The following is a 26,066-nucleotide window of genomic DNA, read 5'->3' as shown; positions in this document are numbered from 1 at the left end:
ATACTTTTTGATATTATATAATACATTGCTTTTCCATACTGTAAATTTCTGAGAGAATATACATCTATCAAACAAGTATTCACTTAGCACATAACCCCATATGCCCTCTTACTTCAGTCTCCCACCATGTAACCACAGTGCTAGGTGTTTAGTATTATAAAAGGATCTCTAACATCAAGAAGACTAAATTCCATTTAGAGAAATAAAGCCAATAAAAAAAAAAAGAAAGAAAGAAAGCACACAGACAGGAAAAAGAAAATAATATACAACTCTATATAATCAATAATAAATTATACAGAATAGGCTCTTGCTATTCAAAGTCTGGCTCAAGGAAGAGCAGCATCTGTATCCCCAGAGAGCTTGTTAGACATGTGGACTCTTAGGCCCCACCCCCACAGAATCATATTTTGAATCTTAAGATTTCCAGGTGACTTATATGCTCATTAATGTTTGAGAAACACTGGTTCAGGCTATAAAATAGTGTTAAATCCTGGCCCCATCTTTTAGTAGTTCGTGACTTTGAGCAAGTTATCTCTCTGAACTTTTGTTCTATTCATTTGTAAGAGGATGATGTCTTGTTTTATAGGTTGTAGTAAAGATTTTTTAAATAAATAAATAAATATATAAGTAACTTTATAAGTCACTTCTTTATTTAAATTCAAAGTAAAGGAGAAATACTGGAATAACTGGAAAAGCAGAAGACAGTTGAAAGTGAGTCAAATCTTAAAGGATGAAAAACCATTTTAAATACTCAGAGAAGCAGAAGAAAACATTCTGGATTGCTGTAAGGCAGCTCTCCAACCTTTCCATTCTAAGGTCATACTGTGAAGCTTTGGGGTTGTTGCTCATTGCTGCAGAGTCAAACACATCTGGGTTCCCATCTCAGATCTCCTACTTATCAGCCAGGTGAGCTTCAGTGAATTAATTAATCAATATATCTCTCACTATATTCCCAGAAAAAATATTTCAGGGTGACACATTTGGCCAAAAACATGATTTCTCAAGTCTTATTTCGCTATTTGATGAGACCATTCCAATAACCAGCAGGATTACAGTGAAGATATAAATGAAACAATACATGTAAAGCTTCCAGCCTGATGCCTTGAGTATATGTGCTTAAACTTATTAAGTTCCTTCTCCTTTCATCTTTAGGCATCCATTAAAACGAGTCCATTTTCAGACAGTCTTCAAATGGAAAAGTATATAGTGATTTTGCCAGCTCTGATTTCAGCAATATAATGAGCCCCCTTTGAAAACCACTTTCCCAATTTTTCTTGCCAGCTTGAACATCTAAGTGCTGTTTGATGGTTTTTATTGTTTTTCTTGTTATTATAAATGCAGATAATTACACATTTGCATTAAGAACATGCTACTTCCAAAGCACATAGACTACTTTTAAATAAAACTTAATGCTTTCCAAAGTTTGAACAAGGCCTATCAAGGCTTTCATCCATACTTCTCTATCTGAAAATGTGCATGTTTAAATACACACACATACCCCTTCTTCCACAGACAGACTGAAAAGAGCTGTCTTCTTTATAATTCTCTTATCAAAAATAAATCCTGACTTATTTCAGTCACAAAGTTATATGAAAGTACTCAGCACATGTCTTTATCCTAAGATACCCAATAATTATGTCTCCCTTCAGTGACAACATGACTGGATATATAAATAAATATTAAAATTTCTCACTAGGTGAAACTTGGTATATACCTGGTCTTTACATTTAGACATAATGACATTGTAAAAGTGGTCAGTCTTACTTAAACTCATAAATCACACCCTAAAAGAATGCCAACAAGATCTAATTAATGTGTTAATTATTTTGCCTTATTATGGGATAGGAATCACTGTTAGAAAAGCAGATGACATTAAACGGTAGAACTTCACCCATTTTGAAGTGAAGAATTACCATTACCACAGAAATTAAAAAACCCAAACAGTCTAGCTGTCAGGGCTATATCTACAGTCTGTGGATTCTATTCCTAATCCCAAATCACTACTTACTACCAACAATAGTGCTCTTTTGCCACAGGTGAGATACTGTCACAGTAGTTTTAGTGAACTGGTCCAGACTAGAAACTACACAAGATATTTTTAATTATTAGAAAAAAAAAAAGACTTTGCAAAGTTCAGTCAATCCATTAAGTCCAAAATTCCACTCATGTTAGAATACTACAGTAAAATATGCTTGAATAACTACAAGTAAACTTATTAGTTGCTGGGTATGCTAAAACAGTAGGTAGCAAAAGAAGGAATGGCAAGAGTAAAAAATAATAAAGTTAAGAAAGACAATTTAGAAAAAAATATTGCATCTTGTCCAATTAATCTCTAAGCAAAATAAGTGAAAATATTTTTCTAATAGAACCAACGAAACCCAAATGAAAAATAGTGTGGTAAAAAGTAACAGATTCTGGTGACTGGTATATGCTAAATGGGCTTAATATTATTGTATAAGCAGAGCAATAATTTGGGTCATAGCAATGTTGCAACTCATACTAATCTCAATAATAAGTAGTACTAAGTAGATCTAAGTAGCCATTCTTTTACTATCTTTCCACAGTAAGTTTTTTTTTTTTTTTTTTTAAGTAACTGAACTGGGGTACTAGGGTAGTTGAGTTTTACATCAGCCCTACAACTTCTTAATAGCTTTTATTATCAAGTCCCAAATGACATGAGACAGATTTACATGGACTTCCCTGGTGGCTCAGACGGTAAAGCATCTGACTACAATGAGGGAGACCCGAGTTGAATCCCCAGGTTGGGAAGATCTCCTGGAGAAGGAAATGGCAACCCACTCCAGTATTCTTCCCTGGAAAATCCCATGGACGGAAGAGCCTGGTAGTCCATGGGGTCACAAACAGTGAGACAAGACTGAGCGACTTCACTTTCACTAAGTAGAAAGTAGCACACCGACTTTTCACCTTGATTTTTGTTCCTATAATCATACCTACTCTTTCTTTTTTGGAATTTTTTATCTCAGCGATAGGATATGTATCCACAGCATACCCGTTATTTAAGCAATCTCAATCATCAAATTATTTACCAAGCTGTAAAGACTGATTAATCTTCCCTTCATTATCTTACAGACTCGTTTCAAGAGTTTACCATAATTCACTTCTTACCTCTGGTAAAGTAGAAATGTTATTGTTCTCTAAATTTAATTCTTCAAGTGCACTGCATTTTGCCAATGATCTGGGTATTGCTGACAGTCTGTTATATCTCAGACCAAGACGACTTAAACTGGACAGATTTCCTGTGAACATAAAAAAAAAAGGAATTTTTTTTTTAATCTGGTAAGCCTATCACTCTTCCAGGCTATCAAGCAATATTTATGAATTACTTTCAAGTACTATTTCAGCAAGATCCTTAACTTTTTGTACCAAGAAACTACACACTACACTCTACCAATTAGGATGAAACTGAAGCCACTTTTGTGCCCACCATCTTAGAGAAATAATGAAATATACAGCTGCAAGTCAATTTTTAAAATCAATTATTGGAAAGTACTGGCACACTTAAATAAAATATTAACCTTTAGACAAGGCCCAGTTGAATAACATCAAAGTAATAAATGATAATTACTTAAAATACAAGAAGCACAATTATTTTGTGAGATCAGAAAGGTTCAATATTTTTCACGAGTTAAATATAAACAATCCAAAATATCTCTAAAAAGTTGACGATGGTTGAAAATTTCTCAAAATAAATTTTTATAAACAAAAGTGAAAGCTATAGGCTCTCATTATCTAAGCATATCCAGCTTGAGCATATTAGTCACTATTGAATACCTAAAATAAGCAGAGCAGAAAAACAGACATTTTATATTGCTATAGCCAAGACCCATGGTAAGCTACATGGATGAATATGATGATATCTGCTATCACAGGTTTAAATCAAATTTAATTTTAAAAACAATATAAATTCATTTTGATACCAAAAAAGAGTAATGAGAATTTAGTTCAATGTATTTTTTTGTCATGGCTGGTTAATTTCTGATTCAACAATGCAATTGTTGCTACAACTAGGGCTAGGTTAAATATTAGCCTCTAGTTTTGAACAGTATTACTAGTATTAGAAATTAAAAGGATACCTCATTTTATTATACTTTTCTTTATTGTGCTTCACTGATACTGCATGTTTACACATCAAAGGTTTGTGGCAAACCTACAAATCTACTTGTGCCATTTTTCATAAAAGCATTTGCTCACTTAATGTCTCTATGTCACATTTTAGTAATTCTCACTATATTTCAAACTTTCATGTTGTTATTATACTTGTTTTGGAGATCTATGATCAGTGATCTTGGATGTTACTAGTGTAATTATTTTGGGGTGCCATGAACTGCACTTATTTAAGATGGTGAACTTAATTGATAAATGCTATGTATATGCTTTATGCTCCACCAAACAGTTGCTTCCCTGTCTTTCTCCCTCTCCCCTGAAATACAATATTGAAATTAAGCCAATAATGACCCTACAGTGACTTCTAACCACGTCAAAGTTAGAATTACGTCTTTCACTTTAAATCAAGAGCCAGAAATAACTGAAGGAAATCAAAAGAGCTAGTCTATAACCTGAATGATACTTTATCAATAAAGTATTTTTAATTAAGGCATGTATAGTTTTTAGACAAAATGGTACTGCACTCTTAATAGACTACAGTACTTTGTAACATAACTTTTATATACACTTGGAAACAAAAAATTCGTGTGACACTTTATTGTGAGAGTTGCTTTGTTGAAGTGGTCTGAGATCAATTGACAATGTCTCCAAAGTAGGCCTGTATAGAAGTGGAAGCCTGTGTCACACATTTTGGAGATAAATATTTTGGTGCCTTTCAACTTTCAGCAACTGTCTGATGTTTGTCAATTTCTTTCAAATTTCTGCTTTGACTATTTTTCAGAAAGTCATTGTATGAATAACTTTCTTAGATACAACATTACTCCAATACTTACAGAAAACATGTGTTAGCCTACAGAATAAGTTAAGCCTTAAAACCTAGCAGAGCAGTCACCCTGTCTCACATTCCTCATCTAGTTATATTCATGTGCATCCTTCTCTCTTGCTGAAGAAAATAGTGATCGAAGTTCTAAGAAATGCCTAAATGGAGCTAATTTTTACCCTTTACATTTTTAAGAGTTAGTTACTGATGTCAAAAATACTCTGATAAGTCTATATACCGTAAGTCTAGCCAACTACAGTGCAAAAAACCTTTAGCAATCATTTCAATTCCTGCAATTAGAACTATTACAGAGGTATGGTATACTCATTTTCATTACTTTCTTATAACAGTGTTTGGAAACTGGGTCAAGAGTTCGCTAGTTATGATTAACTAAGATTCCAACAGGCAGAAAACTGAATTAAAAAGCAACAGTAAAAACGACCACTTAGAAAAGACAAGTTAACTTTGTCTTTAAAGTGCTTCCCAAATTAAATAAGGATGCTTCACTAGTGTCTTTCTAATGACATTCCAGGGATATGTGTCAATTTCGGAGGTGGGGGGGAAACAAGCAGAGAACTGGATCACTTTCCAAAGTTTCAGAGAATTCAGAGATTAGAAATAAGTGCAAGAACATTATTATTTCTGTCAGTGAGCTATGACACTGTAGTGCTAGTCTCTCAGCCATGTCCGACTCTCTGCGACCCCACGGACTGTAGCCCGCCAGGCTCATCTGTCCAGGCAAGAATACTGGAGTGGGCTGCCATTCCTTTCTCCACTGTGACATTAAATATGATACAAATGTTACTTGGAAGTTGGGTTGGCAAAAAATAATCTGCTTTATGATGAAATTATAGTCAAGTTTCTAATAGCAAAAAATGGAGACAACCTGTATGTTCAAGAATTGATGCATAATTATTTTAGATTGAAGGCATCACAGTGTAATAGCAAAAACAAAAGATATTCTATAGCTACGTGTCCCTGGGTAAGTTACTTAACTAAGTCTATCTCCTCACCCATAAAGTGGGGATAATGTCAAATATCTGACAGGGTTGCTCTAAGAATTAAATACAATGTGTGTAAGATACTTAGTACAATGACTGATACGAAATAGATATTCAAAAGATAATTTTACTCTATGGTACAATTAGAGTCTGCTATATCCTGTACTTATTAAAATTATTATACAAAAAATCTTTTAAGATATGAAAGACTGTTATGACATTAAATGAAAAAAGTCAGATAACAAAATCATGTTTTTGTATCATCTGTATGATTACATACACATGCCAAGAGTTTAAGTTATCTCTACATGACAGAAATACAGATTAAATTTTTTTCTTTGAACTTGTCTAGAATTTCCCTAATTTCCTATAATTTTTTAATTTTAAAATGTCCTTTTGATAAAGAAAAACTCTAATTCTGAAGTCATTTTAATTTTAAAAACTGTGATATCTTTGTACCGTCATTATTGAATGAATAGTTTACATTATGGAGAAGCTTTATATTAACACAGAGGTAAGATGTTTGGACACTTTACACCGTGAGGCTCATTTTCTCCATACAGTGAGGATATGAGCTAAGCTGTGGAAAACAGAGCATGGTGGTTTGAAGTTTCAGATAGCCAATCTCCCCCAAAAAAAGACAAGAGATAAAAAAGATACCCAAGCACACCAATAAGAGCCATCTGAGAGTACTCAGCATTGACTTCAGCATAAGACACGTGAAGTGACTTAATGGCAGAGCTAGAATCAAACACAATTGGCTCCTTATCAAGTAATCGTTTTTTGTGAATTTTATCGACCCTGATCCAGTGAACTTGTTTCCTCCTGACACAGAAGCATGATATGTTCACTCCTGCCTCCATGCTGTCTGACTGTCCTTGCTGTTCGGCTCATGGAGTGCATTTTTATTCCACACTAAGTCCAGCATGTTTGTTCATGAAGTTTTCTCTGGCCATTCTATCAAGGTCTCATTGCTCTCCCTATAAACTGGCCACATGGCCACATGCTGTTTTCATCATACACTGGCATTTTACTTATCGTCTACGCTGTCAATTGTTTCATGGATTAGTTACTTCCCCCAATAGACTGACCATCCTTCAAGTAAGGGAGCTTGCTATGCATTTCTACTGAAATTTGCACAGAATTTCAGTGCAAAGCACACACCAGGCCTTCATTCATGCTTTCTTATTAATTAAAGACACTAAAATATTTCACGATTTGTCCTCCTTTCCATTAGGAACAAGATGCAAAAACTCAAAATTATATGAGAGACTCATTAAAAGCTTTTTTCTTTGATCCATTCTCAACTTATAAAATAACATGTCTGCAAAACACAGATGTTAACTGGACATGATTTTAAAATACATAACAGATTTGCCTGGTCTACCAGACTAAAAATTAGTTCTTCTAAAAATATTCACTTTAATTTTTCCTGGGATACCCAATGACTAAGCAGCCCATTTTTAGATATCAGAGAATGAACTAACCATTGCACTCCTCTTATCCCACCAAATAAATTTTCAATTACAAAATATGTAACTTACTTTATCCCCCAGAAAACCATGGTGTGTAATCCAATATGTACCTATTGAGATCCTTCTCTAAGTTTTTACTTATACATATACAAATACAGGATTTTTTAAAATGCTTCTGTGTTTGTCTTTATATAAATGGGATCATTTTGCACACTTTTCCTCCTAAATAACAGGTCATAGAAATATTTTCCTGTTGAGTAAATACAGATATATTTCATTTTATTTAACTATTGTATTCTATGATATGTGTAATCATACCATTGGGTGAACTCCGGGAGTTGGTGATCGACAAGGAGGCCTGGTATGCTGCAGTTCACAGGGTGGCAAAGAGTCAGACACGACTGAGCGGCTGAACTGAACTGAACTGAATCATCCCCCAATGGAGAGCATTTGTTTCTAATATTTAAAAAGGAATTCTATAATGAACATCCTAATAGATATGTGTGTACATGTGAAAATATTTCAGATGTATCGAAAGATAGCGATATCTTAAATCTTAACAGACAGTGCCATTAAGCAGTATCAATTTCATTCCCACCAAATTTGAAGGAGAGTCCCCATTAACTCACATCCATTCAAAATGGGGAAGGAGGGAGGGTATCAGTATTTTATTCCTTGCCTATCCCATGCCCATGGCCACAACAAGACTGGTAAAGAGATAGAAATTTTCCCATAAGCAGTGATAATGTCTGAGTACAAAGAATTTCAAAAATCTTCTGATAAAATTTTAATTTGCTATGCCAAGTTGAAGATAAAAAAGGTACTCAATCTTAAAAAAGAAGCAGGAGCAGCTCATCCCCTGTCTCTCCTTCATACCACTGCTTTCCCTATGCAGTAAAGCTGTTCCACGGTAATAAAATGGCTGAAGCATTCACCAAAGGGTCTATGAAATGTCTAAACATTTTTTGTCCAGTGGGACTGAAGAGGATGAATTTTAAAAATTGTACTCTATGAGAATATGCTATTCTGATGAAGCAATTATCATCTGCAAAGGACTTGTCACTTTCTTGAGAGCGTGGTATACTCAGAGTCATCCACATTTTGCCAAAATCCACTACTCCCAGCAAAATAAAAAAGGTAAAAAAAAATTAATGATGAAATATCAACACTCTCTTATGCCAGAAAAAAACAAAACAAAACTTGACACCAGAAGTCTGGCATTTACTGTGATTCACCCCCTGCAGTGGTTTCAACTCTAGCCTCTTTCAGTAAGTGGTTTTAACCACAAAGTAAACTGCAACCTAGAAATCAAGTCATAGCTTGCCTTAATATTGAGCCACTGTGACTAAGAAATAAAATCAATGTTGCTGAGCTTCTGCGGATAAATGGAGGCTGATCACTGTCAATCACTGGCATTTAGCTTTCTAAGTGCTTAACTTTGACAGTAAGTTGCTCTGTGTTCTGAATCTGACAGCTTGCTTTCTTATGCTGTCAGATTTTTAAAGTATAGAAACATTAAATGGCTACGAATTAAAATTAATGCTTTCAATTTCAGCAAAGGAAATCAGCATTTTTAGGTTAATTTAGTGTAACTTTTGAGTAAGACTCTAACTCAAACAGTCTTTATCTTATTTTAACAAAGTAGCAAAAAATCAGTAGAAAAGGCACACAAGTTCTAACAATGAAATGATGTTAAAAGTACAACTTTTTTCCAGAATCATTAAACTGTGAAATTGAAAATAAACTTAAAAGTTACATAAAATGTAAGGCCAGAATCTCTAAAACCCTTAGAGGAAAACATAGACAAGACACTCTGATATAAATATCTGTAATATCCTCTTTGACCACCTCTTAGAGAAATGGAAATAAAACAAAAACAAGTGGGACCTAGTTAAACTTAAAAGCTTTTGCATAACAAAGAAAAGTATAACCAAGATGAAAAGACAACCCTCAGAATGGGAGAAAATAATAATAAATGAAACAACTAACAAAGGATTAATCTCCAAAATATACAAGCAGTTCGTGCAGCCCTATGCCAGAAAAGCAAAGAACCCAATCAAAAAGTAGGCAGAAGACCTAAGCACACATTTCTCCAACGAAGATATACAGATGGCCAACCAACACAAGAAAAGATGCTCTACACTGCTCATTATTAGAGAAATTCAAATCAAAACTACAATGAGGTGTTACCTTACACTCGTCAGAATGGTCATCAAAAAAATCTACAAACAGTGGAGAGGGAGGCGAGAAGGGAGATAGGGATGGGGAACACATGTAAATCCATGGCTGATTCATGTCAATGTATGGCAAAAACCACTACAATATTGTAAAGTAATTAGCCTCCAACTAACTAAAAAAAAAAAAAAAACAATAAATACTGGAGAAGGTGTGGAGAAAAGGGAACCCTCTTGCACTGTTGGTGGGAATGTAAACTGATATAGTCACTATGGAGAACAGTGTGGATATTTCTTAAAATACTAGCAATAAAACTACCATATGACCCAGAAACTCCAACTGGGCATATACACTGAGAAAATCATAACTGAAAAAGACACATATATCTCAATGTTCGCTGCAGCACTATTTTATAATAACTAGGACATGGAAGCAACCTAGATATCACTGACAAACGAATGGATAAATGACAAATGAAAAGGAATACTACTTAGACATAAAAAGACAAGTACTTGAGTCAGTTCTAGTGAGGTGGATGAACCTAGAGTATGCAGAGTGAAGTAAGTCAGAGAAAAACAAATTATAGTATATTAACACATACATATATGGAATCTAGAAAAATAGTACCAATAAACATATTTGTAGGGCAGGAATAGAGACGCAGACATAGAGAACAGACTTTGGACACAAAAGGGTAAGGAGAAGGTGGGCTGAACTGAGAGAGTAGCACTGAAACATATACCTTACCACATGTAAAAGAGATAACTAACAGGAAGTTGTTGTGTAACAGGGAGTTAAACGTTGTACTCTGTGACAACCTAGAGGGGTGGGATGGGGTGGGAGTTCAAGAGGGAAGGGATATATGCATATTTATGGCTAAGTCATGTTGTTATGTGGTAAAAGCCAACACAATAGTGTAAAGCAATTATCCTCCAATTAAAAATAAACATTAAAAAACATTCTTAAAAGTCAAAAACTCAAAAGAATGCCACCATTAAAAAGAAAACTAGTAAAGTTGCTACATGTAAGTAGAACTGTAATTACCTAAAATCAATCACTAAAACTCTATTTGTTGATATAATAATTACTGTAACATTTCTTCAGAGCCCAGTGTAACAAAAGGCCTCTGTGAATTATTCTGTGTTCTAGCCTTGAAGACAAGGTCTTCTTGTATATTTCTCTCACTCTGAAAACAAACAGAAAATAAAAAATTTTTCCTATTTCAGACCCTCCTCTCCCTGATTTCATAAAACCACTAGAGACCTCAGAAGGCTTTAAGACTCTAAATATGTTTTTGAGCACTCTTTACTTAACCGCAATCAGCTGTGCCCCTCTCCCCAGTTCCTTCTGCCTCTTCTCCACAGCCCGAGTTGTCAGTGATCTTGGTACTGCTCTGCCTGCAAGTAAATGGCATTGCTTATTGCCAAAGAGTGATAACTACTCAAGGAGTATTTATATGTTAAGCAAAAAATAGAGTTAAAAATATCTAGATCTACTTGCGAGGGGGGGGGGGGGAAGAGGCAAATAATTAAAGTGATTTTTGGAAAAGTGACTGTAAGGTGTTAAAGATTTGATTTTCAATTGTGAATTCAGTGCAAGTTTCTTTTTGGTCCAGGGAAAAGAGAACAGGGCAACTCCTGTGGGACTAGCATCAACTCTCCAAGACAGGTGTTGGGTTTTTTGTTTGTTTTTCATTTTAAGTTATACTTCTCAAGTAGTAAACCAGGGGGGCGGGGGGGAAGGAAAGTGTCAGAATTATACTTCAGCTAAGTTTGTCACTGATGGTTTGGGGTGAATTGCTCTTCTCCAATAGATGAGAGAGAGAATCTCAAAGGTCAATTATGACTGTTGAGATTTGTAACAGATCAAGACCTGCATATTCAGATTTCTCATCAAATCTCAACCTTCTGCAGTACAATCAAAATATGGGGGGTGAGAGGGATGGAGGAAGGCAAAGAACTATCTTAATAAACATGGTATATGATAAATGACTATAATACTATAAAAATTTTCAACAAGCAATACTTAACTTGCTTTGCTATTACTTGGGATAACACCTGTATTTAGTTTGCTGACAACTATCAAAGCCAATTTATATTTATTATAAAATTTTATAAATGAGACACATAAATTTTTATTATCATTAATGTTTCAGTTCTTATTGATTTCCAATACACATTTGTAAGCTGCCCATGTAGAGTGTCTTAGAAGTGAGGCACTTGTGTTATTCTAACATGTCAATTACTCAAGATTAACAATGAAGTCAAATGTTTTCATATTAACAAGCACACTTGAAATATAGAAGAATTACTTCTGATAGAAAACAGAAATGCAAAATTAAGAAAGCCAGGAGAAAGAATACATGGAGAAGCTATCCTCTGTCAGAGGAAGTGAATCCAAAGGACCCGAGTTACTAACTGGATGATTTTATCATCTTCTACAACCTATGCTTTCTCTATTTGCCAACACTATTTATTTTAGTACTTTGTAACTGCACCCCCCTCCCCTTTGATTGTTATTGAGCAAGATAGGGAAACCAACACGTGCATAAAATATTAAATAACGAAATACTGTTAGAATATTTGAGGGTAATAACAGGACCCTATAGGGCCTTTCTGGAACAGACCCTCCCCCAAATCCTCTGCCAAAGTACCCAGATAATAGCATCTGATGCACATTTCCTGAGTTGTTTCACAAATGCTAAGTTGGAGAAGACTCTTGAGAGTCCCTTGGACAGCAAGGAGATCAAAGCAGTCCATCCTAAAGGAAATCAGTCCTGAATATTCATTGGAAAGCTGAAACCCCAATACTTTGGCCACCTGATGTGAAGAACTGACTCCGTGGAAAAGATCCTGATGCTGGGAAAGACTGAAGGCAGGAGGAGAAGGGGACGACAGAGGATGAGATGGTTGGATGGCATCACCGACTCAATGGACATGAGTTTGAGCAAGTTTTGGGAGTTGATGATGGAAAGGGAAGCCTGGCATGCTGCAGTCCATGGGGTCGCAAAGAGTCAGACATGACTGAACAACTGAACTGAACTGAAGAACAGGACTGATTGATAACCATGCCCTTTATAGAACTCTATATATCCATTTGATTAGTTCAAAGAGTAGGGGAAATTTATGTGCATATTTAGGAAAAAAAGTTATAAGCAGAGAAACTGAGAAGTACAAAGACCTTGAGGCTAGAACTTGCCTGATGTGCTCAAGGAACAATAAAATATCTGCATCTATAGTATCTTAGGAAATACACAATTTAGCGTCAATGAGAGGGATAAGGCCATAACTTTATAACATTTCAAGCATCTTTAATTTCAGTTGCCCTGATTTGCCAGAGTAAACAACCTTTACTTTTCTAAGACTGAGAAGCCTTTAATTTTATAAAAGAAGCCTCTTTTTAAGATGCGTTTATGTGTCATTCACTGAAAAGTGATCATGTTCTCTTTTCTCCTTTATTATCAAAATCAGTTTCTTGTTTAAAATAAGCAAACTTACATATTTCAACATAAGAACATACAACAAAGTAAACACGTCAATAGGTGATTTATACTGAAGTAAAAATTAAACCTTTATTACTGAACTGGTTCAAAGTATTCCAAGGAAATGGGAACCTGAAAGATTAACACTTAGAAATATAATAGAGTTCTTGAACTTTAGAAATAAATAACCCTCTGGGTGTCCAGGGACAAAGATTAAGTCATTATAATGAGAAAAAAACAATTAGACCAGCCTCATACTGTTGCATATTCAATTGTAGAAGACTAAAAGAGCTACCTTTTAGGTCTCCTGAGATGCTCAAGGAAAGAAGTTGAACCCAATGATTTTTATATCCATCAAAGAGTTCTTTAAATATAAAGGTTACAAACATACAAAAACTAGAAAACTACTGTTAATAAGTCTTTCCTGGTGGTTCAGATGGTAAAGCGTCTGCCTACAATGAGGGAGACCCTGGTTTGATCCCTGGTCGGGAAGATCCCCTGGAGAAGGAAATGGCAACCCACTCCAGTACTCTTGCCTGGAAAATCCCATGGATGGAGGAGCCTGGTAGGCTACAGTCCATGGGGTTGCAAAGAGTCGGACAGGATTGAGAGACTTCACTTTCACTGTTCACGAACGATTTCTGAGAAAACTACTCTAAGACTGACTTTAACCAACCAAGAAATAACTTGAACAACTATGGCAACAGCACTGTTGGTGAACAATTAAGACTAAACTAGAGACTGGCTTAACAAGATATACCATAAATGTTGCATGTCCTAACAATATAACTAATAAAAATTGGGAGGAAAAAAATGACCAAAAAGGGCTAGTAGTAGAATAAATTCACTGATTGCCTCATCCACATTACTCTACTCAACAAAAATAGAATGCATATTCAATTGCACATGGAATACTTATCAAGATAGACCATACACTGAGCCATAAAATAAGTCTCGATATATTTAAATGATTCAAGTCACACAAAGTATGTTCTCAACCACAATGAAATTAGAAATCAGTAACAGAAAGACCCCTGGAAAACTGTTAGATGTTGGGAACTAAATAACAAACTGTTCAGTAACACATAGATCACAGAAAACAAAAGGGCAAATTAGAAAGCATTTTGGACAAAACAAAAAATAAAACAGAACATGTCAATTTGTGGGATGTTGTTAGTGGTATGTAAGGGAAAATTTTATAGCACTAAATGGCTGGGAAAGATTGAGGGCGGGAGGAGAAGAGGACGACAGAGGATGAGATGATCGGATGGCATCACTGACTCAAAGGACATGAATTTGAGTTAACTGGGAGTTGGTGATGCACAGGGGGGCCTGCCATGGTGCAGTCCATGGGGTAGCAAAGAGTCGGACATGACTGAGCAACTGAACTGAACTGAACTGACTCTATGAGAAGAGAAGAAAGGTCTTAAATCAATAATCTCAATCTTCCACTATAAGAAACTAGAAAAAGGACAAATAAAATCAAAGTAAGCAGACAAACAGGAATGAGAAAGGTCAAAGTGGAAATCAATGAAATAAAAACCAAGGGAAAAATACAGTAAAATCAATACTTTGAGACAATCAATAAAACTGATAAAATTAATAAACCTTTAGCCAGACTGGGAAAAGAGAGAGGATATAAATTGCCAATATCAGAAAAGAGAGAAATGGCATTACCACAGATTCTATAGATACTGAAATTATTAATAAGCAAATGTTATGAACAATTTTATCCCCATTAAATGTGACAACTTAAATGAAATGAACACATTCTATGAAAGACACAAATGATCAAGTTTTCTCAAGAAGAAACTGATAATCTAAATTGCCCAATGTCTATCAAAAGAATTGAGATTATTTTAAAAAAACATTCTAACAAAGAAAAATCCTGACTAGGTGGCTGCATCAATGAACTTTATCAAATATTAAAGGAAGAAATATGACAATTTTATACAAACTTTTCCAAAAATTGAAGAGTAGGGAAAACTTTCCAACTTACTATATATAGTCAGCATTACTTTGAAACTGAAACTAGACAAAGGTTTTATAACATTACATATGAATATACTGTTTATTATTATTGCTGCTTAGTTGCTAAACCATGATCAACTCTTTGCAACCCCATGGACTGTAGTTCCCCAGGCTTCCCTGTCCACTGGACTTCCCATTTAAGAATACTGGAGTGGGTTGCCATTTCCTTCTCCAGGGGATCTTCCCGACCCAGGGATCAAACTTCCGTCTCCTGCACAGGCAGGTGGATTCTTTACTGCTGAGCCACCAGGGAAGCCCATATTGTTTATTAAAAATTAGTAAACAATTTTTAAAACTCCTACCAGAATGTATCTTTTTTCATTATTTCATCTTGGTAAGAAATTTCAATCTTATTATCTGGGTTTTTTGTCAAGTTTAGGGAAATATTATTAAATTATATTTTATAGCTTCATTGTCTTACCTCTATTCTCTTTCTAGAACTTCTAGTCCTGTCTCCCATGACTTTTTTCATTTATTTTGTGTTTTTCTGTCTTTTTGTTCTAGACTCTAGGGGACAAGAATCAGAAAGATACAGGTTCTAATGGCTAGCTATTACAACCTGAAAAAGTCTCAGCTTAACTTTTCTGTGAATAGTTGTTATGTAACCAGACAGTCTACTGTAACATTAAAAAAAATTCCGTTACAATTGCTTCTGCTTCAAGTAATGAAGCAGAAGGTAATTCAAGCAAACCCCCCCCACTGCAGAAAACTAAGAACACTTCTAAAACAAAAATCAGAAAACGAGTATGATAATGACTAGCAGCAACCAGGCTGGAAGCCAGCTGGGAACCCAGAAACAAGCAAAGCACAGGAGATTTTTGTCCTAAGAGTGCTCTCTTAAATAGAAGATGTAACTGAAAGGTGAAGGTATGATTTGCCAAGAGTCAAAATCTACGGCCTGTCAAGGGTGAGGAGTCTAGTAATCAGCATCAGCTAGGACCCTACAGGGCTGCACCCTAGTATGAGGGGTGAAATCAGAATTAAAACGGCCCTCCAATTACTCTGCAGTTTGCCTCTGAATCACTTGAGAGGACCAGAAAAATCACAACCCTTAGAACACGGATGGATTAAAGTGGTCTCTCTAGGTACCTGAGAGAAGCAAATAAAAATTCTTCTGGAGAAAGATAACATTATCATAGGCCTCATGCAATTTAGTAATAGAACCTTATAAATATTCATTACTAAATTAACAAACTAAGTACAGGGTAATTTTTTTTAAATAAACCTAATAGTTTCCTCACACCACAGCGATAACTAAAATCATCCAAAATTTTTAAAACTCCCTTTACTGTTTGTATAAGTTTGGGGGCATTCAGAAATATAAACAAGAATTTATAAATATGGAACACATCAACTTTCTGTAGTTTGACTATGTCTTCAAAACACATTATGCATTTTGAGACATCTTCTCTTTTAATCCCTCGATATTACAGATGAGCAAACTTTAAAATGTACTTGCCATGTTTTAAAAACTAAACAGCAATGATTTTATTTTTCAGTGTGGTCTATTTTAGCATAGAAGGGACCACACCCTATACAAGAGCATACAACATTTCTGAAATAAGCAAAAACAAAAAATGTACCCATTCTGCAATTTAAGCACAGAGTTATAGAACATATACACATTATTCAATATTCTATCTTCTTTACAATTTAACTGAGCTCATTTTCCTTTCCTAGAAATGGAAATAAAAAATGATTTTAAAATACTATCTTTCAAGCCTCCAACTAATAAAAATAAATGAAAAATAAAATAAAATAAAATAAAATACTATCTTTCAGAAGTTTTACCACTTCAACAATGCTGAATTTTAATCTTTTAACTTTATTACTGAAATAGGTTTTAATGTCCGAGTAGCTATAAATGATTAACAGTATCTTCTTTCTCTTTTCATACCAATAGTATCTGGGAGGTCTAACAATTCATTGTGCTGCAAGTCAAGGTTGGTTATCTGAGTGCAGTTTCCAATCTCCTTTGGAAGGTGTTCAAGTTGATTGTGAGCTACATCCAGCGTAATGAGGTTACATAATTCACCTGTAAATTGATCGACATAAAAATGTAAGAATTTCTGAGAAATAAAACATTTTATATCATAACTATACTTTTTCTCACAAAGTAAAAGTTAAACAAAATCTGAAACTCTTGTTTGAAAATGACATCTTACAAATACTGAACTATGTTGTACAACTGAAGCTAATATATGGTTTTATGTCAATTATACCTAAAGAAAAAAAGAAAATGACATCTGATAATATTAACATGTTGACTGTAAATCATTATCAACCAATATTATATATTTTTAATTAACTAATTTAACCACATTTACATTTGTACATTCTATACTTCAAAAAGAGCTTACTAATTTTTAAATCAAATTCAACACAATAATGTCAGATAGATCTTAATTTGAGGGTCACCTTACCTCAAAATATATATGCTTTCAAATAAGCATGTGTTCTGGTGTTATACAAATATGTAAAGTGAGAGTTATAAATCAAAAACTGCTTCTCAATTTAATATTACTCCAAAAGGATACAAAATAAGGTATTTTTCTCCTCATTCTGTTTGAAAGGACTGTACTGGCAATTTAGATTATTCTTAAGTGTTTTTCTGTCTTCAAAAACTTATTTATAAAAGCTAGATTGGCTCTCTCATGATTTTTCCTTTTTTGGGGGGGCAGGGAGAAGTTGGAAGCAAGAAAGAGAAGTAAATAACGTGCATAAAACTGAAAAATGGGTGTAGGGCATATTACTGTCACATCCTAAGCAACAAAGAGAAAACAGATTAACTGGATTTCAAAATTGAAAACTTATGTGTATAAAAGACCCTATCAGGAGAATGAAAAGGCAACCCACAGAATAAGGGGAAATATTGACAAATCATATATCTGGGAAGGGATTAACAGCCCAAATGTATAAAGAGCTTCCATAATTCAACAGCAACCAAAAAAAAAAATTTTTAAGTGGGTAAAGAACCTGAATATTTTTCCAAAGATATGCAAATGGACAATAAACACATGAAAGATGTTCAACATCACTAATCATTAAAAAATGTAAATCAATTAGATAAGATACTACTTTATACCCTTGAAGATGGCTGTGAACAAAAGGAAACAACAAAACAAAACAAATGTTGGCAAGGATATGGACAAACTGGAATCCCTGTGCTTTACCTCCAGGAGTCCCACTGCAGGTTCTCAGAGTGAAGATAAAAGCCCCCTCCTATTCTCACCTAGGCATATCATATTCAAAATCATATACAGAAAATCAAAGATAAAATTCTGAAGGGAGACTGAGGCGGGGGAAGAACTTTACCTATATAGGAACAAGGTAAACACACTGGACTTCTCTTCAGTAATAATGCAGGCAAGAAGAGAATGGAATGGAATACTTATTAAGTGTTGAGAGAAAGAAAAAAAATCACCAACCTGAAAGTTTGTATCCAATGAAATTATCCTTCAAAGTAAAGGAGAAGTAAAGACCTTCTCAGATAAACAGAAATGAGGGAATTTGTCACCAGTGGACCTGTCTTTCAAGAAATATTAAAATAAGTTCTTCAGAAAGAAGGAAAATGATATAAGTCAGAAACCTAGCTCTACATAGAGAAAGGAACAATAGAGAAGGAATAAGATAAAATAAAATCTTTTATTTTCTTACTCTTAATTGATCTAACAGATAACAGTTTGTTCAAAGTATGAAGAGCAACAATATACTGGGTAACTATAGATTAAGGGTGGATGAAATGAATGACAGCAGTGTTGTGAGGGACAGGAGGGAAGAGCTGGGAATCTTCTGTTGTAAGCCACCCCACTGAGTGCTAGAGTGTTATCTGAAGGTGGACTTATATTAGCTGTAAATTTATGCCACAAACTCCAGGGCAATCACAAACATACATACATACAAACAAAAAAGAGTAATACAAGTATACATGATATGCTAAGGAGAGAGACAATGAACTAATACAAAATGCTCAATTAAACCCAGATAATGCAGAAAAACGATGAAAGACAAAGAAAAATTAAAAATAGAGAACAAGATATAGAAAACAGTTCCAAATGTGGTTGATATCAACCCAACTAAATCAATAAACACTTTAAATATGACAGCGAATGAAACAAATAAAAGACAGAGACCATCAGAGTGGACTTAAGAAACAAGACCCTGCCCCCCCCACCCCCAAATAGTATAGTCTTTTAAAAACCTATTTTACAGACACAGGTGGATTAAGAATAAAAGGATGGAGAAATACAATGCTAATGTTAATTAAAAGAAAGCTGAAATATTTACACAGATTTCAGACAAAGCCAACTTCAAAGCAAGGAAGATTATCACAGATATAGAAAGCACTACATAATGATAAACTGAACAATTCTCTAATAAAAGCCTTCAAGTGTAAGCAGCTGTTTATCTCCTCCACATATTGTGTAGTACCTAGTACATAGCACCATGTTAACTGAAAGAATAAATGATAACTGGGGAAAATAAAATTTGGATGCTAATACTCGTCATGCCAGAAGTAACAAATGTTTTCTGTATTTGCCACAACTTTTCTAATACTCAAAGTTGTTTCAACTCCTATGAAAGTAACTCTCACTACTTTAAAGGAAGATGCATAAATTCAAGTATATAAGAGTGCCAGCATGTAAATAAAGCAAGTTGAGAGGAGACTATGGCTAACTATAGCCTATATGAAACAGATATGATTCAACTCAGCTCAATTACTGCTATATTACAGGACTCCTAAAACTCAATACTGAAATATTTTAGACCAGATAATTCTTTGCTATAGAAAGGTGTCCCATGCATAAGCAGCATCCCTGGTCTTTTTAGCCAAAAGATGCCAAGAGCAACTCCCCACCAAGTCATGACAATCATCCAGACATTAACAAATGTCCTTTGTTGTTTAACATTGCCAAAACTGTCCCTGATTATCACTGCAATGTTGGGATGAGAAAGCTCAAATACTGTCCAATCCTTACACTTTTGGAAAAAAAACCTGGAAATTTATATTTTGATATAAAATCTAATGTTCAAATACTAACAACTAATTTTTAGGTTAAAGTGTTATCAAACATAACTGTGGGCTTATTTTTTTTTTTTCAGTGTTCAGGATGCCAGTTTGATACCCATGAACACATAAACAGATGAATTACCAGTATCTTAGGACAGGAACTTACATATGACTACCTAACATTAAACTAAAAAATAAGTGTTTTTAAAATGCAGAATTACTTTGATTCAAATTAAATCTTTTATGTAAATCACCATCCATATGATAACTGAATTATTTTGAGCATGTATTCTCTCCAGAAAATCATCCTCTAATAATACAACACTCTGCAACATCAGGAAATTATGTTAACACTGATACATTAAGAAGAGTGTCATCGACTAATACTTCTTTCTCACAATCTAGTAATTATGGTTTTGAAAATGCTTAAAACTCAGGAAATGTGATTTAATTTCTTAACAGCATCAGCACACAAAAATAACCTGATTTTTAAGTTTGATCTGTTAGTCCATGAACTACAATAAACTCATGAGTATATTATATATATTGCTGAGTTAAATTTGAAACTTATTTTTAGATTTTCTGCAAAACCCATGTATACATTTTAAAAGATAAGACAAACATTTTCTCTCAGGAACTTTGAATTTTCTTCAGTCCAATGAAAAAGATCTAAAAAACTTCAGGGACATTTATAATTAATAAAAGATAGCTTCCAGGAAAATCTAAAATATTTTCAAAACGAATCCAAAATGTCCTATTAAATGTACAAAACATTTTTAATGTGGAGAGAAAAGAAGTTTACGATCTCTCTTCTTTAGAGCAACACTCATAACTGCTCAAGCTTTTTTCTTCATATTCAAAATAGTCAGAAACATCTGACAATTCTGAATATATGATAAATTTTGTGCCAGGATAAGAGCTTGCATTACAATTCAGAAAAGACAGGATATTAAATATTGAAGGAGTTCATAAAATACTTTCACACTTTTTATTATTTCTAGACTTGGACCAGTTATCTAGTACTTTTAAACATTTATCTCACTATATATGATCCAAATATTACTTTAAAAATATAAGTTCATCTCAGATGGTTCTAAAGAATAATCATCAATGTCTTAACAGTGACTTGTCTCTGGCTAGGTTTAAGAGAGGTTTCTCTTTTCTACTTTATATATTTGTATTTTGTGATTTTTCCATGTTTTTGTACATTTTTTAATCTAAAAAGGAAAATGGGGGGGTGGGGTGGGGGGTGGGGCAGATTCAAGACATAAACATGAGCAGTCTCTCCTACACTGTACATGAAGAGCAGTTTTCAACCAATAAAGAGAAGTTTCCTGGCTGTGGAGCAGACGTACCTTTCAGTGAAAATGAATGCACCATGTTATCATATTGATGACACAGCCATTAATAGGAAGCATTTTATGACTCACATTCCATACTTACTAAGCAATTTTTTAAGTTTGACTTCCTACAGAGAGAACACAGAATTCATTGATCCACCCTACAAATCTTTATTAAGCACCTACTGTGTGCTAGACACTATTCTAGGGATTGAAGATGCAATAGGGAAAAAGAGGGACAAGGCAGGAAAAAAGTTTGCTGCCCTCAGGGAACTTGTATTTTAGTAAGGAAAAATAAACAATATATAATCAAGGTGAGACTTTAAGGAGAAAAGGAAAGATATACCCATATGAATGCAGAGTTTCAAAGAATAGCAAGGAGAGATAAGAAAGTGTTCCTCAGCAATCAATGCAAAGAAATAGAGGAAAACAATAGAATGGGAAAGACTAGAGATCTCTTCAAGAACATTAGAGATACCAAGGGAACATTTCATGCAAAGACAGGCTCAATAAAGAACAGAAATAGTATGGACCTAACAGAAGCAGAAGATATTAAGACGACGTGGCAGGAATACACAAAAGAATGGTACAAAAAAGAACTTCACAACCCAGATAATCAAGACGGTGTGACCACTCACACTCAGCTAGAGCCAGACATCCTGGAATGAGATGTCAAGTGGGCCTTAGAAGGCACCACTACGAACAAAACTAGTGGAGGAGAAAGCCTCTCAGTACAGCACTCCTGTTCCTCTGTTAAAACTCCTTGTTAATCCAGTGATTTTTTAGGCCAAGGAAATATGTTGTGGTGGTGTTCTGAGTCCATACACCAACAATGAAGGAGACAGATTTGTGTAAAAAAAAAAAAAAAAAATAGCTAGTGGAGGAGATGGAATTCCAGTTGAGCTATTTCAAATCCTGAAAGATGATGCTGTGAAAGTGCTGCACTCAATATGCCAGCAAATGTGGAAAACTCAGCAGTGGCCACAGGGCTGGAAAAGGTCAGTTTTCATTCCAGTCCCAAAGAAAGGCAATCCCAAAGAATGTTCAAACTACCGCACAATTGCACTCATCTCACACGCTAGTAAAGTAATGCTCAAAATTCTCCAAGCTAGGCTTCAGCAATACATGAACCGTGAACTTCCAGATGTTCAAGCTGGTTTTAGAAAAGGCAGAGGAACCAGAGATCAAATTGCCAACATCCACTGGATCATCGAAAAAGCAAGACAGTTCCAGAAAAACATCTATTTCTGCTTTATTGACTATGCCAAAGCCTTTGACTATGTGGATCACAATAAAGTGTGGAAAATTCTAAAAGAGATGGGAATACCAGACCACCTGACCTGCCTCTTGAGAAACCTGTATGCAGGTCAGGAAGCAAGTTAGAACTGGACATGGAACAACAGACTGGTTCCAAACAGGAAAACGAGTACCTCAAGGCTGTGTACTGTCACCCTGCTTATTTAACATATGCAGAGTACATCATGAGAAATGCTGGACTGGATGAAGCACAAGCTGGAATCAAGATTGCCAGGAGAAATATCAATAACCTCAGATATGCAGATGACACCATCCTTATGGCAGAAAGTGAAGAACTAAAGAGTCTCTTGATGAAAGTGAGAGTGAAAAAGTTGGATTAAAGCTCAAGATTCAGAAAACTAAGATCATGGCATCCGGTCCCATCACTTCATGGCAAATAGATGGGGAAACAGTAGAAACAGTTGCTGACTTTATTTTTCTGGGCTCCAAAATCACTGCAGATGGTGATTGCAGCCATGAAATGAAAAGACGCTTACTCTTTGGAAGTTATGACCAATCTAGACAGCATATTAAAAAGCAGAGACATTACTTTGCCAACAAAGGTCCATCTAGTCAAGGCTATGGTTTTTCCAGTGGTCATGTATGGATGTGAGAGTTGGACTATAAAAAAGCTGAGCACCGAAGAATTGATCTTTTGAACTGTGGTGTTGGAGAAGACTCTTGAGAGTCCCTTGGATTATAAGGAGATCCAACCAGTCCATCCTAAACATCAGTCCTGGGTGTTCACTGGAAGGCCTGATGTTGAAGCTGAAATGCCAACACTTTGGCCACCTGATGCGAAGAGCTGACTCATTTGAAAAGACCCTGATGCTGGGATGCTGGCAGGAGGAGAAAGTGACGACAGGATGAGATGGTTGGATGGCATCACCAACTCAATGGACATGGGTTTGAGTAAACTCCGGGAGCTGGTGATGGTCAGTGAGGCCTGGCATGCTGCAGTTCATGGGGTTGCAAAGAGTCGGACACGACTGAGTGACTGAACTGAACTGAGATGTATAAAAGTTATAAAAGAAAAGAAAGCAAGGTAAAAGAATGTGATGGTGGGAAGGAGAGATTAGAGGGATTGATAGTAAGTAGAAAAGGTAACAGAGAAGGCAATGGCAAGCCACTCCAGTACCCTTGCCTGGAGAATCCCATGGACGGAGCCTGGTAGGCTGCAGTCCATGGGGTCGCTACAAGTCGGACACGACTGAAGCAACTTAGCAGCAGCAGCAGAAGAGGAAAATAACCCCAATGGAGTAGCATTTGAATATACACACCTGAATAATGAAGAGGAAAGACAACGGAAATATCTGGGAGAAGCTGAGTGAACAGCAAATACAAAGACCCTGAGGCAAGAAAGGAACTCAAAACACAACAGGAAGCCAACGTGGCTGGAAGGATGAGTAATGAAGAAAGTGATAGATGAAATAGCCCGAAGTCAGATTTATTTAGTCTTGTGGGCTTCAACTTTGACTAAGGAAATAGTGGCGAGGGTACTAAGAGTAGAGTTTTGTTTGTTAGAGAAGTTTCAGGTTTACAGAAAAACTGCAAACTAAGTCCAGAGGTCTCATATACCACCCTCCCCACAGTTTCCACTATTATTAACATCCAACATTGTGCATTACAGTTGATGAACCAACATTTATAGATTATCATTATTAACTAAAAGTCCATATTTTACACTGACATCCATCCACTCTGTGTTGTCCAGTTCTGTAGATTTTGGTAAATGCGTAATAGCATGTACCCATGATTACAGTATCATATATAAGTTTCACTGATCTAAAAATCTTCAGTGCTTCACTACTCATTGATCTGACTCTCCTACTAGGGCCCCTAGCAACTACTGATCTTGTATTTTTGCTTTTTCCAGAATGTTGTATAGTTAGAATCACACAATACACAGCTTTTCCAGGTTAATTTCTTTAATTTAGAAATATGCATTTCTTTTTTTTACCACTAAACAATATTCTATTGTATGGGTATACTACTTTATTATTCACTCATTTATTGAAGGATATCTTTGTTACTTCCAATTTTTAGCAATTATGAATAGACCTGCTAAAAGTATTTTGTGTACAGTTTTTCCATGGACATAAGTTAACTCATTTGGGTAAAGAGAAGCATGACTGATAGACTGTATGATAAGACTGTGTTCAGCTTTGCAAGAAACTGCCACTGTCTTCCAAAGTGGCTGTACCAATTTGCATTCAACAGTAATAAATGAAGTTTGCACAAGTATTTGGTATTGTCCAGCCAAAAACAACAGAATAAATAAAACTGTGGTATATCCACCCTATGGAATATTATATAGTAGTGAAAATTAATAACCTCTAACTACATATACCAATATGATAGCCCAGTGAAGAACTGTAAACCTGTTTCTGTTGTTGTTGTTCAGTTGCTCAGTTGTATCCGACTCTTCGTGACCCCATGGACTAGAGCACACAGGCTTCCCTGTCCTTCACTATCTCCCAGAGTTTGTTCACACTGTCCATTGAGTACATGATGCCATTCAACCATCTCATCCTCTCTCACTCCTTCTGCTCCTGTCCTCGATCTTTCCCAGCATCAGGGCTTTTACCAATGAGTTGGCTCTTCACATCAGATGGTCAAAATATTGGAGCTTCAGTTCAGCATCAGTCCTTCCAATGAATATTCAGGGTTGATTTCCTTTAAGATTGACAGGCTGATCTTGCAGTCCAAGGGACTCTCAAAAATCTTCTCCAGCATCACAATTTGAAAGCATTGATTCTTCGGTACTCAGCCTTCTTTATGGTCCAACTCTCACATTCATACATGACTACTGGCAAAACCATAGTTTTGACTCAGTTCAGTCGTGTCCGACTCTTTGCGACCCCATGGACTGAAGCACGCCAGGCTTCCCTGTCCATCACCAACTCCCGGAGCTTGCTCAAACTCATAACCATTGAGTCAGTGATGCCATCCAACCATCTCATCCTCTGCTGTCCCCTTCTCCTGCTGCCCTCAGTCGTTCCTAGGATCAGGGTCTTTTCCAATAAGTCAGTTCTTTGCGTCAGATGGCCAGAGTATTGGAGCTTCAGCTTCAGTATCAGTCCTTCCAATGAATATTCAGGATTGATTTCCTTTAGGATGGACTGGTTTGATCTCCTTGCAGCCCAAGGGACTCTCAAGAGTCTCCTCCAACACCACAGTTCAAAACCATCAATTCTCCAGCACTCAGCTTTCTATATGGTCCAACTCTCACATCCATACATGACTACTAGAAAAACCATAGCATTGAAAATACAGACCTCTGTTGGGTAGTGTCTCTTCTTTTTAACATG

The 26,066-nt window shown here is 35.5% G+C and overlaps 1 protein-coding gene across 3 annotated transcripts in view; it reads right to left on the bottom strand.

Moving 5' to 3' along the window:
• The window catches only part of SHOC2 (SHOC2 leucine rich repeat scaffold protein), an 80,875-nt gene that overhangs the window by 10,849 nt on the left and 43,960 nt on the right, over nucleotides 1-26,066 (bottom strand). For all 3 annotated transcript variants that reach the window (XM_043926838.1, XM_043926836.1, XM_043926839.1), the window contains exons 3-4: nucleotides 17,006-17,143; nucleotides 3,127-3,257 (exon numbers count right to left, since the gene is read on the bottom strand). In XM_043926838.1, the coding sequence (XP_043782773.1) occupies nucleotides 3,127-3,257; nucleotides 17,006-17,143 (269 nt within the window). The remainder of the gene's footprint in view (nucleotides 1-3,126; nucleotides 3,258-17,005; nucleotides 17,144-26,066) is intronic.

This window comes from Cervus elaphus, chromosome 15 (genome assembly GCF_910594005.1).
Source record: "Cervus elaphus chromosome 15, mCerEla1.1, whole genome shotgun sequence".
In the NCBI taxonomy this organism is placed as follows: domain Eukaryota; kingdom Metazoa; phylum Chordata; class Mammalia; order Artiodactyla; family Cervidae; genus Cervus; species Cervus elaphus.
This window is presented reverse-complemented; position numbering and strand designations above follow the sequence as displayed.